The sequence below is a fragment of the Apodemus sylvaticus genome, chromosome 6, assembly GCF_947179515.1.
Source record: "Apodemus sylvaticus chromosome 6, mApoSyl1.1, whole genome shotgun sequence".
NCBI lineage: Eukaryota > Metazoa > Chordata > Mammalia > Rodentia > Muridae > Apodemus > Apodemus sylvaticus.
In genome coordinates this window covers 10498960-10513876 of record NC_067477.1, presented here as the reverse complement: position 1 = coordinate 10513876, position 14917 = coordinate 10498960, and the positions used below count along the sequence as shown (strand labels likewise).

General features: G+C 59.1%; 1 protein-coding gene across 2 annotated transcripts in view; it reads left to right on the top strand.

The window, feature by feature from the left end:
- Window positions 1-13993, top strand: part of Kif26a (kinesin family member 26A) — a 34836-nt gene extending 20843 nt beyond the window's left edge. The window contains exons 5-16 of one of the 2 annotated variants that reach the window (XM_052184934.1): window positions 1296-1485; window positions 5503-5721; window positions 6264-6357; window positions 6623-6885; window positions 6980-7163; window positions 7299-7461; window positions 7604-7766; window positions 8278-11188; window positions 11922-12127; window positions 12269-12289; window positions 12587-12737; window positions 12957-13993. In XM_052184934.1, coding sequence (XP_052040894.1) covers window positions 1296-1485; window positions 5503-5721; window positions 6264-6357; window positions 6623-6885; window positions 6980-7163; window positions 7299-7461; window positions 7604-7766; window positions 8278-11188; window positions 11922-12127; window positions 12269-12289; window positions 12587-12737; window positions 12957-13138 — 4747 coding nt within the window. In that variant the 3' untranslated portion in view covers window positions 13139-13993. Of the gene's footprint in view, window positions 1-1295; window positions 1486-5502; window positions 5722-6263; window positions 6358-6622; window positions 6886-6979; window positions 7164-7298; window positions 7462-7603; window positions 7767-8277; window positions 11189-11921; window positions 12128-12268; window positions 12290-12583; window positions 12738-12956 lie in introns of both variants that reach the window. The other variant, XM_052184933.1, reaches the window with a different exon arrangement.
- The last annotated feature ends 924 nt before the right edge of the window (window positions 13994-14917 follow it).

Genomic DNA, 14917 nt, shown 5'->3' with positions numbered 1-14917 from the left:
GATCTGGAGTGGGGGCCCAGATAGGGAATTAGGAGGCACAAAGAGTCCTGAGCTGGTGCAGGCTCTGTCTGCTGTGGCCCTTCCCGGCCACTGTCCATGCCCTGTGGACTCCCCCCCCACACACACACAGGAGTAGTTTGGGACCCTTGAAGCCTTGGCCTCACCATTCTCAGTGTATGCAGTGGTGCAGGTAGCAGTGTCCGCCTCTCTTGCCCATGGTTTGCTGTGTGCTGCTAAGTGAAGGGGCTGAGAAACTGAGACACTTTCTCACAAGACTTATTTGGGCTTTGCAAACACAGGCTCAGGCAGGTACTAGGCAGATGCTTGGGGCACCCCAGGGTGCAGGTGCCCCCACGGGCAGAGAACCCAGGTTCTGGCCCAGGGTCTTCCTGGGCAGGAGACCGCCACTCCCGACTTTGCCCAGTCTGCAGCACACGGGTGTCGCGGCGGCCCTGTTAAAGACTCCGCCATGCATCGTAGATTACTTTTATTTTCTGTGATGACACCTCACTAGGAGGAAGCTGTCCCTGGGGCCTCTTAAAAGACAACTCCTATTAAAGATGAGAGGAGTTACCAGAGCACCAGCAGTGTGGTGGGAGGTGCCAAGGGGGCCCCAGGCTCCGGGCTCCGGCATATTGGATCCTCCTGAGGAAGAAAAAATGGGACTTGGGAGGCCTAGAGGGATGGGGGTGGGGTGGGAGACATTTGGGGATATTGGGGAGAGGTGGAACTGGTTAGATAGCTTCTCGTCCTGGTCACCTGCGCCCACCCGGGTCTCCTCCTTTGGAAAGTGGTGACAGGCCCCAGGCCCAGGGAGAGTGGTCCAGCTTCTTGGTGTGTGTAATATAAACTTGGTGATATTCTTGGGTCTCTGTGTTGGAGGTGTGGGTTAGACCATGTAGTTTCATGGTCCACAGGCCTGACACTTGGTTAGAGGACTTTTGGGGGGGAAGGTATATTGGGAGGCAGGGGGGAGGCTGTCGCAGGGGTCTGGGGGCTACAGGAAAGGCCATTCCAGGACAAACACCTGACCCCCCCATCCCTGGAATAGGGCCAGCTGGAAGAAAGGTATGGATATTTGGCTAGACGCTGTAATTTCAGAGCTCAGCACACAGTAGAATGTGGTCCTACGTCTACATGGGCTGTCTGCCTCCTGTCCTGCCTGTGTCCTCAGAGTGACTCTCCACATGGCTGGTAGAGTCTGAGATGGGCCAGCCTGCTGTGGATATAGGCACAGTGACTGAGCAACAGCGGTAGCTGTTGGTATCCCCTGAGCACCCTCCTCTCCTCCGCAGGGCTGCCCAGAAGCTCAGCCTGGCCTCCAAGCGCAAGAAGCATCACCCGCCGCCCGCGCCCTCTGCCCGAGGCACATCCACCTACCCCACCGACTTCAGTGGCTCTCTGCAGCTGTGGCCGCCCCCGGTGCCTCCCTGCCTGCTCAGGGCTGCCTCCAAGGCCAAGGAAAACCCCAGCAGCTTCGGAAAGGTAGATGGCCACGCGAGGTCCGGTGCCTGGAGGTGTGGAGGCCGGGCTCGCCGATTCAGGATAGCAGCAGGGTCATGGGAAGACAGCTGGCAGAGCTCAGGGAGGGGAGACTGAGCCTCTGAGGTATAGAGCCCGAAAGGGCCTGGGGAGTCTCTGGAGCTGTGAGAAATGATGAGAAGAGACTTGTCCTCTGGTCCCCAGGGCTTGTTCCAGGGTAGCCATGTGGTGAAGCTTCTGGGCTTTGGGGGTGGAGCTGATCATTCTTGCTTACCCTCACCGATGCTGCCTTGAGTCGGGCTGGGCAAGGGGGGAGGTGGGACTCCTCAGTGTTCCTGAGTCAGTTATCTGGGCAGCCCAGCCAGATGGGTTTTAGACGGAGGCAACTGAGGTCTGGGAGGGGTGTGAGCCCTGCGAGGTGATGGGACAGCTGGTTGGCCCCAGAGTTTCCCCCCAAGAATTCTGATTTGGTTCCTGTGGTTGGTGCCTCTCTGAGGGAGAAGTCCCTGTACCCCAGGCTTAACAGGGTACTCCTGTGGCAGGATTATGCAAACGATGCTTGGGTGAGGTGGAGAGCCAGACCCTCCAAAACATTGTGGAAGGGTGTTGCTGACCTCTGGCCTGTTCCAAGTGTGGTGGCCCCTCCCAGGCATCCTGAGAGTTACAGAGTTGGGCCTGCTCCACCTTGCCCAGGGCAGCCATTCCTGAGTTGGCACTAGCCCTGCATGCCTGAGGCGTGCACACATGGTCAGAGCTGGCTAATGGGGGTAAACTCCTAAATAGGTACCAGAAAGGAAGCCATGCGTTGCTGCCTTCCTTCCCGAAGGGAGGCCTCCTCCTGTGGCAGAGCCCCAGAGGAAGGAAGAACTCTCCAGACAGGGCTGTCCAGACGGACAGCTGCAGGCGAGCGGAGGGCCTGGGGCTCCTTCAGACCCAGCTGACTTCACTGTGCCCCCTTTTAGTGTCTTGGGCAACTTTCTTTGTCCTGCTCTCAGAATGCTAATTGGTGGCTGGAAGCCAGGTCTCCTGGCTCCTCCCTTCCCCTGGGATGGGGCCACGCCTCGTGGTTTCCTCAAGGCTGGAAGGTAGCCTCTGATGAGTGTGGGAAATAGACCAGCCTGGAGTTGAGTGTGGACATTTGGCATGGGAGCCATGTCTATGTTCAGACTAACCTGCTGGTTACTATATTGCAGTAGTGTCTAGCTGGGCTGCTCAGCTGTCTGGGCCTTTCTGTAGGATGAAGGCCTACGTATATACAGTTAGTTGTTCAGCCCTGGGTGGGCGGGGTGTGAGCGAGCAGGGCAAAGGCAGCCTGCCTTCTTTTAGGACAGAGTTCTGGGTGTCAGGCTGCTGCGCCTGCCTCGGTGCCTACTCTGTGGTGAAGGGGGGGGGTGTTCCTGACACCCACTACCTGCCTGCCAGTCCTTGACCGCTCCCACCTTTCACACTGGCAATGATTAATAGATGAGGCTTCAGCGCTGTCTAGTGAGAGGAAAGGAGGGAGATTGGATCCAGGCCTGACTGACTGGAACACTCCAATCTCGTCTGCCATAGCTCTAGGACAGACAGGTGGACAGGTAGACAGGTGGACCAGGCTGTCACTGTTTGGGCTGTGTAGGTGCAGGGCCGGGATGAGACCCGAGGAAGAAGTCCAGGCCACACCCAGCCTGGCCAATTAGCTTGTCTGCCCACCTGGTGTCTCTTCTTCAGGGCTGTGGTGGGTGCGGGGAGTGTCTGCCTTAGAGCTGGTCAGGGAACCATTCAAGCTCTGAGTGCAGCTCTTCTTTCCTGTCACTGTATTTGGGGGCCTGCCAGGTCTCTGCCACCTGAGGGAGGCCCTCGACCTTCTTGCTGCCGACCCTGGACCATTCAGGGCTTCCCCCCCCCCCCCCCCGAGACCCAGGTGTCCCGGCCACCAGTCTGTTAACCAGCCCCTGTCTCCCATACCTCTGTACCCCTCCCTGGCCCTCGGTGTTATTAGCACTAATGTCACATCACCAGAAGCGCCTCCTGAAAGGCGTTTAATATTGCCTCAGAAAAGAAGTTAGATTACATTCAGTGTCTGACATTAATGTGCTACTTAAGATAATTCATCATACTGTGGTATTAAAAAAGACATCTCTGGTGTTGGGTGCTGAGTGGCGCCCCTCCCCCCCAGACTGGTCCACCTCTGGGGAGCTAGGAGCCCTGCTTTTATGTAAAAAATGTGCTTCCCTCCCCCCAGCTTGAGCGAGAGGCTTTGTGATATCTGCACATTTGTGGGGTGAGGATGCTCTTGTCTCCTGAGAGACCCTGTCATTTCCCTGAGGTAATGACAGGTTCTTTCCAGCAGACAATGGATGGGGGCAGTGGGGGGCAGGCTGGACGACATGCCCTGCTGCTCCGTCCCCTCCCTGCCAGGAGACTCCCGGATCAGTGCCTGCTCAAGAGGCATCAGGAGACTCCAGAGCTTCTCCAGGCCTCTCCTTCCCACTAGGCAGCCTCTCACATCTCCAGAACCCATTTGGCTCCTGAAGTGGTGAGGAGTTCACGCTGGAAAAAAAAATTGCCAAAAATTACCTGGAAGTGCACATTTTCATCTGCACTGCGCAGTGGTTGGAAATGAAACCGTTTTGTACCTGTCACCGGGGAATAAAAGAATCGATTCTTGCCTGATGGAGCCCAGGTTCTGAGTAGCACAATAGCCAAGGGTTTCTTTGCCTGCCTCCCTCTCTCTCTCTCTCTCTCTCTCTCTCTCTCTCTCTCTCTCTCTCTCTCTCCCCCTCCCTCCCTCCGCCCCAGAGGGTGGGACACTGCACTCCACGGGAGGCTCTGCATATCAATGTGCCCCTTGTCCGGTGGGAGCAAGCTGTGATGCCTGGGCAGGCTGCCCCCTTAAACCAATTTTTGCACCGTTATGTATCTGTCACTTACAATTAAATCCTTGAAAAATATTGGTTCTGAAATGAGTCTTAGTAATTTGATTTACACCAATGTGGAGAAGTCAGAGATTTCATTGGAGAGTGAGAGGTGTGGCCTCCAGGCGGAGGGGAGCCCTAACTCGGGGTGGCCTCGAGGACATAGGGCCTGCCTGCCGCCTCACACCTGCCCCAGCCTCCCTCCCCTGCACCTCTGAGGAGTATTCATTCCCCACACAGGTTTTGGGGTGCTGCAATGTTGTTTTCTTTGTCCTCCTCACATCCTCCCCTGCATTTTCATTGAGGGTTCAGGGCCTGGCATGGGCACAAGGCACCCTGGAATCTCCTTTGTGTTTCCGCCATAGCCCAGGCTGACTAGTCAATAGCAGAGTTCCAGGAGCTCAGGTCCACCAGGCTGACAAGTCAATAGCAGAACTCTGGGAGCTCAGGTCCACCTTTGTCCTCTCCTCTTCCACACCCCTCTCACCCCTAGTTTCCCCAAACTGGGGCTTGTTAAGCAAGATTTCACAATTCCCCCTTCTTAGATTGGGTCCTCGTTCCAGTGGAATTTCCTCCACTTTTGGCCTGTCATAGTTTTTCTCCTCTGAGGTGATGGGTCCTGAGTTGGTTGAAGGCAGAGGCAGCAAGCATGGAGTTTTTCCCCAGAGCCTGGCCCTCCGCGGCCCCTCCCCCCCCTGCGGCGTTGTCCATTTGTACATCCCATGGTGTGCCTCTTGTTTTCTTGGGGTGCAAGTCTTTTCATGGAGGACTTCAGCCTGAGGCTGCTGCTGGTGGAGGATGAGGGGCCCTGAAGGAGACCCGTCTAGGGGTCTAAGGGGCCTCCTTCCCGTCTCTACTAACTGACCTGTACTTCCCTGCCTCGCCCTGTCTCCTGCGTGCTGATGGGCTCTGCACCCCGCCAACCTTACCCCACCCTGGCCTTCATTTTCTCTCTACCCTGCTGACCTCATGTGAGATCCGTTCAGGCAGCATTCCTGTGGTACAGGTACCCATGCCGAGACCTGGCCTGCCGTCCCGACTCGTGCTCGCCTCCCCTGCCCTGTAATTAGTGGCCGGCCGGGCGCAGGGCGGAGCTCAGATGCCTACTTGTGCCAATCCCCAGGTGAAGGTTATGCTTCGCATATGGCCAGCACAAGGAGGAGGAGCCCAGCGCTCAGCCGAGTCCACATCCTTCCTGAAGGTGGATTCTCGCAAGAAGCAAGTGACCCTCTATGACCCCGCTGCCGGGCCTCCAGGCTGTGCAGGACTCCGGCACGCCCCCACAGCTCCGGTCCCCAAGATGTTTGCTTTTGACGCCATCTTCCCCCAGGACTCGGAGCAGGTACGGGGGAGGGGAACTCCCGGGTGCTTGTGATGGCGTCTAACCTGATGTACTTCTGCAGAGTAGGAGTCTAGCTGGTCGTTGTGCCTGCCAGGTCTGCCTTCCTCGGACATTTCCCGGCCCCGCCTGGTTCTCCAGGCCAAGTGCTGGGGAACACTGAGCTCTTCAGAGCCTAGTCCCCGATGAAATTTTGGAGTATCCATGCCCTGCCCTGGAAGCTAGGGGCACTGGGTGCCCACCCAGCTCACTGAGCAGTGACCATGACTTCCTCGTGCTGGGTCGGGTGTTTGGGCATAGGTGGCCAGCTGGTACCTCCTGCCTGTGTTGTGTGTCTCATCTGCTGACTTCTGTGTCCTGTACTTTCTGTGTGAGTGTGGGAGGGCCCTGTGTTCCGGGCCCCGTGTAGTTCAGTCGCCCTGTGGACTGTCTGCCTGCTTATGACCAGGACAGACGGGCCTTAGGTGTATGCAGACGTAGCAGAAGGCACCGGCCACAGCCCCTTGGCTCAGACACCAGCCTAATCCCCATGGGTTCCTCCCCAGGCTGAGGTCTGCTCAGGGACGGTGGCTGATGTGCTCCAGTCTGTGGTCGGTGGAGCTGATGGCTGCATTTTTTCCTTTGGCCACATGAGTCTCGGTAAGTGCCCTGTCATTCCCTGTGCACCCATGATGTCTTCTAACTGTCCTCCTTCTTGGTTGCTGCCATCTCTATGGTTGGTGGGAGTGGGGATCTCACAGGAAGCTGAGGCAGGCAACGCCAGAAGACAGAGGCCTCAGAGTGGCTGGAGGCTCCAGAGGTCCTTCTGGGTTGGCCCTGAGCACCCTGGGCTGGTTCCTGAGCTGACAGGACTCTTGAGGGCAGGCTGAGTCACCAGAGGTTCTTACATGGCCCCGTCTCCTAGGCAAGTCATACACCATGATTGGGAAGGACAGCTCACCCCAGAGCCTGGGCATCGTGCCCTGCGCCATCTCCTGGCTCTTCAGACTCATCGATGAACGCAAGGAAAGGCTGGGCACACGCTTCTCCATCCGTGTGTCTGCCGTGGAAGTGTGCGGCCACGACCAGAGTCTGCGGGACCTGCTCGCTGAGGTGGCTTCGGGCAGCCTTCAGGACACCCAGTCTCCGGGCGTGTACCTTCGGGAGGACCCCGTGTGTGGGACACAGGTGCGGCAACGCTTCCGGCCTCTCTGGGACTGCGGAGGATGGGGGAGGGCCCGCGAGCCACTAAAGACGCGTGGCTTCTGCTTTCCCCTCACAGCTCCAGAACCAGAATGAGCTGCGCGCACCCACAGCAGAGAAGGCAGCCTTCTACCTGGACGCGGCCCTGGCAGCCCGCAGCACCAGCCGGGCCGGCTGTGGGGAGGATATACGACGTACCTCCCATATGCTCTTTACCCTCCATGTGTACCAGTACCGGGTGGAGAAATGCGGCCAAGGTGGAAGTAGGTGCCACGTTTGTGAGGGTGCCCATCCCCCAACCCCAGGGGAGTCCTTGTGGGCATCTCTGACCACCTGGGTGGGCTGCGGAAGCATCTGGGTGCCCAGACCACAGCACCTGCTTGCAAATGTGTTCTCAGTGTCTGGAGGTCGTAGCCGCCTGCATCTCATCGACCTGGGCAGCTGTGACGCAGCCCTTGGCAGAGGAGGGGACGCTTCAGGAGGACCCCTGAGTCTGTCTCTGTCAGCTTTGGGCAGTGTCATCCTGGCCCTGGTCAACGGGGCCAAGCACGTGCCCTATAGGTGAGTGGGAGCCGGGGCACCAGCGCGGTGACCTCTGGGGAACTGGCTCTTTTGATATCTGGCATTTCTGGACGCCTCAGTGCAGAGGGCCAGCAGTGCTTCATGCCTCACCTCAGCCTCTGAGCATCTCCTTGGCTTGTAGGGACCACAGACTCACCATGCTGCTGCGGGAGTCCCTGGCTACCACCAACTGCCGCACCACTATGATCGCACACATCTCGGATTCTCCAGCCCACCATGCAGAGACCCTCAGCACTGTGCAGCTGGCGGCCCGCATCCACCGCCTGCGCAGGAAGAAGGGCAAGGTGAGGCCCGGCCTCTGCCGCCTCTCTAGGGTCCTCAGGCTCCCACGCCCTCTGTAGCTAGCCCCCCACTCGATATCAGGGAGAGAGAGCGACAGGTGTGTCCAGCTGTGGCTGGGCCTCTTAGGCCGCATGTCCTTGGTTCACTGAGCAGGGATAGAATGCTTCTGGTGGGGTTTACTTTGTAAGGGGAATCAGCAGGAGACTTTTCGGGCACTTGAGGTAACCTGTGGTCACTGCCCTAAGTCTGGATGTTGGCCTTTCTTGCCTGAGCTCCTCTCTATCAGCTCTGTGACATGGTCCGCCCCTCACAGAGCTCCCAGAAGCCTCCCTTACCTTCTGTGCCCTGTGTTGGGATTCCCAGCACTCACAGGCCTTGCTCAGCTGCTACTGCCTCAGAGAGCACACTCCTTCCTGTGTTGCTGAGGGCAGAGTCCAAGGAAGAGATGGGTTGGGACCAGGGCTGTGTGCCATGGGGCGGGTGAACTCACAGGGCTCTGTGGTCTTGCCGTAGCATGCATCCAGCTCCTCGGGAGGGGAGAGTTCCTGTGAGGAGGGCCGGGCCCGCCGGCCCCCACACCTTCGGCCCTTCCACCCACGCACCATGCTGTTGGATCCTGACCGCTCGGCTCCTGGCCTGTCTGGGGACCCCGACTACTCATCCAGCAGCGAGCAGTCCTGTGACACGGTCATCTATGTGGGTCCCGGCGGGACGGCGCTGTCAGACCGCGAGCTCACTGACAACGAGGGCCCGCCTGACTTTGTGCCCATCATCCCTGCCCTGAGCCGGCGCAGGCCCTCCGAGGGACCCCGGGATGCCGACCACTTCCGCTGCAGTACGTTCGCGGAGCTGCAGGAGCGTCTGGAGTGCATAGACGGCAGCGAGGGACTCCCAGGCCCCCAGGGTGGCTCTGACGGAGCCGAAGCCAGCCCTGCCCAGGGAGGCAGGAAACCCTCATTCCCTGAGGCCATGTCCCCTAGGAAGACTGTGACCCCCACAGTGGTTACCAGTTGCCCTCGAGGCAGCCCTGGGCAGGATACTCACCGGAACACCTCAGAGCCCTCTAAGACTGGCACACAGGGTGAGCAGAGAGCGGATGGTACCCGGGCTGAGCCACCTGCTCCAGACAAGACCACGGGAGGCGGAGGCAAGAGGCCACTGCCCAGTCCAGCCCCTCCACCGCCTCGGCAGCCGGAAGCTCGAGGCGTCCCCTCAGAACCTGGGGGAAAGGGTGCAGATGGCGTGCTGCGGACACCTCCGGTGGGCATGAGTGGGCAGGCGGCCTTGTCCCCGCTGCTCTCAGACTCGACTTACCCTTCCGCGTCCGCTCGTGGACGCCATCTGGAGAGGGGCCTGCTGACCACCACGGTGACCCTGCAGCAGCCGGTGGAGCTCAATGGGGAGGATGAGCTGGTGTTCACGGTGGTCGAGGAGCTCCCTCTGGGCGGACTTGCGGGGGCCACACGGCCCTCCAGTCTGGCCAGCATGAGCAGTGACTGTTCCCTGCAGGCTTTGGCCTCAGGGTCCAGGCCAGTCAGTATCATCAGCAGTATCAATGATGAGTTCGACGCCTATACCTCGCAGGTGTCTGAGGGCCCTGGAGACCCCGGGGAGCTCCCAGAAGGAACACTGTGGGCTGGTGGCAGTCCAGCCTCATCCATTGGCTCCTGGCTGAGTGACGTTAGCGTCTGCTTGCCTGAAAGCCGCGGTCCCACACCACAGCCTCCCTTCAGCCCTGACTCTGCAGCAGGGCCAGGTCCACCAGAGTTTCCTACCCCAAGCAGCTCCCTAGAGGACAGCAAGGTCAGGCCCTCAGAGTGTGGAAGACCAGACAATCCCAACTCAGCCCGGAGTCCCCACTCTGGGGAGGCAGTTACAACAACACAGATCCAACTTGTCAGAGAGCCTTGGGTCAGGTCCCCACAAGAGGCAGCTTCGGCCCAGACTATCCACTCCAGCCTGCCCCGGAAACCCAGGACTACCTCCACAGCCAGCCGAGCTCGTCCTAGCCGGGGTCCATACAGCCCCGGTGGCCTGTTTGAGGACCCTTGGCTACTCCGGGCAGAGGACTGTGACACACGCCAGATAGCTTCCACGGGCAGGGCCCCGAGCCCAACCCCAGGCTCCCCTCGATTGCCTGAGACTCAGATAACCCTGGCTTGTGCCCAGAGAGTGGTGGATGGGTGTGAGGTGGCATCCAGACTGTCGCGGAGACCAGAGGCTGTAGCTCGGATTCCACCTTTGCGGAGGGGAGCCACCACACTTGGGGTGACCACACCTGCTGCATCCTGTGGGGACGCTCTGGCAGAGGCAGCTGCCCATTCAGGAAGCCTGAGGACCGCCTCCAGCAGTAAGAAGAACGTGTCTCCCAAGGGCGCCTTCTTTCCAAGGCCTAGTGGGGCAGGTCCCCCAGCCCCGCCTGTGCGCAAGTCTAGCCTGGAGCAGAGCACGGCCCTCGCCCCTACCCAGGCCCTGGGACTGACCAGGCCAGGGGCTACCTCTGCCTTTGAGGAAGCCAGGCCCAGTGGTCGGTCTGATTCCTCTGTTCCCAAGGCCACATCTAGCCTGAAAGCCCGAGCTGGCAAGATAGAGACCACACACCGCCCCTCTGGTCACATGTCTCTGGAACGGTGTGAGGGCGTGACACATGGCGGAGGTGGCAAGGTCAGAGATGTCGCAGGACGGCCACCAAGGGCTGTGCCCAGGTTGGGGGTCCCACCGGCCAGCCCTCCGCTCGGACCAGCTCCTGCCTGTAGGAACAGCCCAGCCAAGGGTGTTGGCGCATCCAAGCCTCCCGCTGGTGGAGCTAAGGGTCGTAATCTGGGGCCTAGCGCATCTCGGGCTCTGGGTGCTCCGGTGAAGCCACTGGCACCTGTGGCGGGCAAGACAGCTGGCAGCGGTGCTGTGCCAGGACCCCGAGCTGCTCCACGGGCCGTGCCGGGTATTGGGGCCAAGGCGGGCCGGGGCACCATCATGGGCACTAAGCAGGCCTTCCGGGCTGCCCATAGCCGTGTCCACGAACTGGCAGCCAGTGGATCTCCTGGTAGAGGCGGCCTCTCCTGGGGCTCGACCGACTCGGACAGCGGCAACGACAGCGGCGTGAACCTGGCCGAGGAGCGGCAGCCCGCGAGCCCCGCCCTGCCCTCCCCCTACAGCAAAGTGACCGCGCCGAGGAGACCCCAGCGCTACAGCAGCGGCCATGGCAGTGACAACAGCAGTGTGCTGAGTGGGGAGCTCCCCCCTGCTATGGGCCGCACGGCTCTCTTTTACCATAGTGGTGGCAGCAGCGGCTACGAGAGCATGATCCGGGACAGCGAGGCCACGGGCAGTGCCTCCTCGGCCCCGGACTCCATGAGTGAGAGTGGAACGGCCTCCCCGGGGGCCCGCTCCCGCAGCCTCAAGTCCCCAAAGAAGAGAGCCACGGGTGAGCAGCACTGGCAGCCCCTCTGTGGGCACAGCACTCCACAGTGTGCAGACCTGAGAGTCCCCCGCAGTGCATTGGGTCACCCCCTGGGCTTTGTACCCTGATCCCCACCCCTCCCTGCTGGGTCTCTCAGCCCTGTGGGTTCTTGGATTAGAGGCAGTTCTGTGGGGTTCTTGTTTCTTGGGGGTGGGCCCTGCTTCTCTACCCTGGCGCCTCGCCCTTTGTGGTCTCTACGAATGCCAGCTGTGCTCAGCCCTTGGTAGCTTGTAAGCAGTGGGGCCATTCAGCCCTTCACAGGGTGTAGACTTTAACCCAACGCTGGGAAAGGTTTTCAGATTGCGAGCACACGTGATTCTCAGCTGGACACTTTCCTAGGAACTCCCTGGGCTTTGCTGTGCGCGACCCTCTACCCTCTGGCTTATAAGCAGCCAGTCACAGGGCGCTCTCTTCCCTGACCCCGCTCCATACCTGAGGCTGGTTCTTAAACCCTGACCATAAAGAGACAAGGGTTTGGGTTCGAGCTAGGCACTGGGCTCTGTGCCAGGCTCTTCCTGCCCAGTGTCCGAACTGCCCAAGAAAGAGTTCCTGCCGGCTCTGCTCTGGGCTCTCCCCGTCGACCAGAGGGGCAGGGAGGCCGTGAGTTAGAGCCGGAAGCATTACTGCTATACAGGCAGTTGGTGCGGCTGTGCGGGTGATGGGGCTCGACTCCTGGGTGTCCCTGGCTCTCTTTCAGGTCTACAGAGGAGGAGGCTGATCCCGGCTCCACTTCCTGATGCTGCTGCCTTGGGCCGCAAGCCCAGCCTCCCTGGGCAGTGGGTGGACTTGCCCCCACCCCTGGCCAGCTCTCTGAAGGAGCCCTTCGAGATCAAGGTGTACGAGATAGATGATGTGCAGCGTCTGCAACGGCACCGGCTGCCTCTGAGGGAGAATGAAGCCAAGGTCAGGGAGGCTTCAGTCAGGCCAGGAGCCCTGGGGTGGCGGGGAGTGCCAGCTGATCAGCATCTGATGGAATATCTGGGCCCCTCAAGAGGTGGCCTGGTAACCCCTGACCTCACCTTTTTTTTTTTTTTTTGTCCACAGCCCTCCCAGGACACGGAGAAGGTAGGAACTGGCGTGGACCACCCCTCAGTTTCCCCTGGCGCCCATTGCCGGGGGAGGGTGACTGCAGGGACTCTTCAGGCTATAGCTGTCTCCACAGAACTGGAACCAGGGTCCAGGAACTCCAAGTGTGGGCCCCCTGCAGATTCTCCTCTCTTTACCTTGGGGGCTGGCCATGTGTATGTGTGGGCCCCAAAGCAGGAGGAAGGCCGTGGCCAAAGCCAGGCTGCCGAAAGGCCCTAGGGAGAGAGAGTCCCTGCCGTTTATATCTGAACCAGTCTTCCTGTCCCTTGCCAGCAGGGCCCAGTGTGCATCAGCTCCAAGCTGCGTCTAGCAGAGCGCAGGCAGCAGCGGCTGCAGGAAGTGCAGGCCAAACGTGACCACCTCTGCGAGGAGCTGGCTGAGACCCAGGGCCGGCTGATGGTGGAACCTGGACGCTGGCTGGAGCAGTGTGAGTGCCCCTCTCCCTCTGTGGAGGAACAGGGGGATCCCCAGCAGGTGCAAAATCCCAGCCCCTGCTCCCACATCTGTCTCTCTGCTGCTCTCTGCTGCTCTCAAGCAGTAGACGGCAGGAGGGGAAGATCTGCAGGGCTGACACTTTTCCTTGAGGAATTTGAGGAGCCTGGCTTCTATCCTGACCCCCGCCCTGACACTGTCTCTTTCTCTCCAGTTGAGGTGGACCCAGAGCTGGAACCAGAGTCAGCTGAGTATCTGGTGGCCCTGGAGCAAGCCACAGCTGCCCTGGAGCAGTGCGTTAACCTGTGCAAGGCCCATGTCATGATGGTCACCTGCTTTGACATTGGAGTCGCTGCCACCACTGCTGTACCTGGGCCACAAGAGGTGGATGTTTGAGGCTGAGCGCGGGGCATAGGCAGGACATGCAGGGCAGGAGGTGTGAGCGTAATGTGGGATGGAGTGAGGATGTGCAGGGTTGGCGGGTTGAAGACGCAGGGTCTGTGCAGGACCGGGGGATCTGAGAGGAGACAGAGGGTGGGGAAAGGGAGGGCCAGCCAGTGGACAGAGAGCGCACGGAGATGGAAAGACTGTCGCCACCCAGACAGCCACGCAAGTGCCTTTAATTTTGAGTAGGCCTTTTCTCCTTATCTAACTTGGTGCTACGGACTTAAGACAGAACTCAGACACCAGCAGACAGAGTCTCAGCCTACGCGGCTGTGGCCACTCTGACCAGACGAAAGCCAGTTTGTTTCTGATTTTGCCTTCCTTAAAACCAAGCAGTTTTGTGTAGCAGGGCAGGCCTGTTCAGGCCAGCTTTCTTTTAGGGTTGGTTTTCCTTTCCTAGGGTTGGTTCAACAGTCCGCTTGAGTGGCCTCCGCCATGCTGACAGTGGTGTCCTCGGGGTGTGGACATCTGGCCGCCAGTCCCCTCCTCTCCTTGAGGGCCCCACTGCACTCTGAGGACACCCGAGGCCACAAACTGGGGCTGGGCCATGAGCACACAATGCTTTTTTCCACGGCAGGAATTCTTACCAAAACCACAAGAAAAAAAAAACAAAACAAAACAATGAAGCGAGCCACCGCCAACAAAGGGCGGGGTGTGGGGTTTTTTTGTAAAAGTTCTGTTAGCTTCATATTTTTGTATCATTTTGCCTATAAACAGAGTTTGCAGTGAGAATTTGAAGACAAATGATCTAAGTTTTTATGGTTTTCTACAGGTATTCCCAGGTTGGGGGGGGCTCTTGGCAGCTGTGAGGGGGCAGGCTTTTCCTGGGGGACACTGGGGGCATTGTGGGGGATCTGTGGGGGGCTGTTCTTTTCAGATGCAGATGAGGGGTGAGCCTGTCAGCCTGTGGTGTGGCCTGCACGCAGGTTCGTGCTTCCCGACCGTTGTGTATTTTCTAAGCATCCAGACCTTTGTACAAATGTGTAGATAACATCTCACGACTGTTTTTATTTGTGAATAAAAGATGTGTTGATTGTTTATATGGTTCTGAGTTTCCTGCATGCCCCTGAGCCCTTCCCCCATCATGTGCTCATATTTTACTGTGCGAGGGGGTTGAGAAGGCTGCCCAGAATTGGGGGCAGGGCAGCCACAGAGCCTGAGGATTTCAGGGAGTTGTGCTGGGACTTTGCCTGTTCTTTGCCTCTTCTTTCTATATGAGCCCCCATGAAGTTGAGTAGGTGGCCAGCAACAGCCTGGACTTCAAAAATCACACTTCTTTTACCCTAAGACCTTCTGTGACCCTAAGGTCAAAGGTGAAGCTGGGAGCTGGTCTTGGGAGCCAGGTGGAAGGAAACAGATTTTCCTGGTGGCTGCTAGCCCCTCCCCACTGGGGCTGATTGTGTGGAGAAGCCAAAGTGACAAAGGTGAATTCCAGAAAGGCTGTGGTGCCCCTTGTTTTCTGTCTTCCAGGAGCTGAGCTCACGGGAGCCCTTGCCCAGCAGGGCTGGCTCCCCCTATGATAGGAAGGCCTAGCATGGGCTACCTTCTGTGGCCTCACATTCCTTGTTACCTACTAAAGTGATTTGCCTCTCTCCCTTTGTCCCTGGGCCCAGTCCTCTTGCAGGGTCCCATCTTGCTGTGGCCCCCCGGGGGTGCTCTGCTTTTCTTTACTCTTGCCCCTCCAAGTAGCCCCATGCCTGGGATACCCCTTCTCTGGCCTCTAGCAGTATT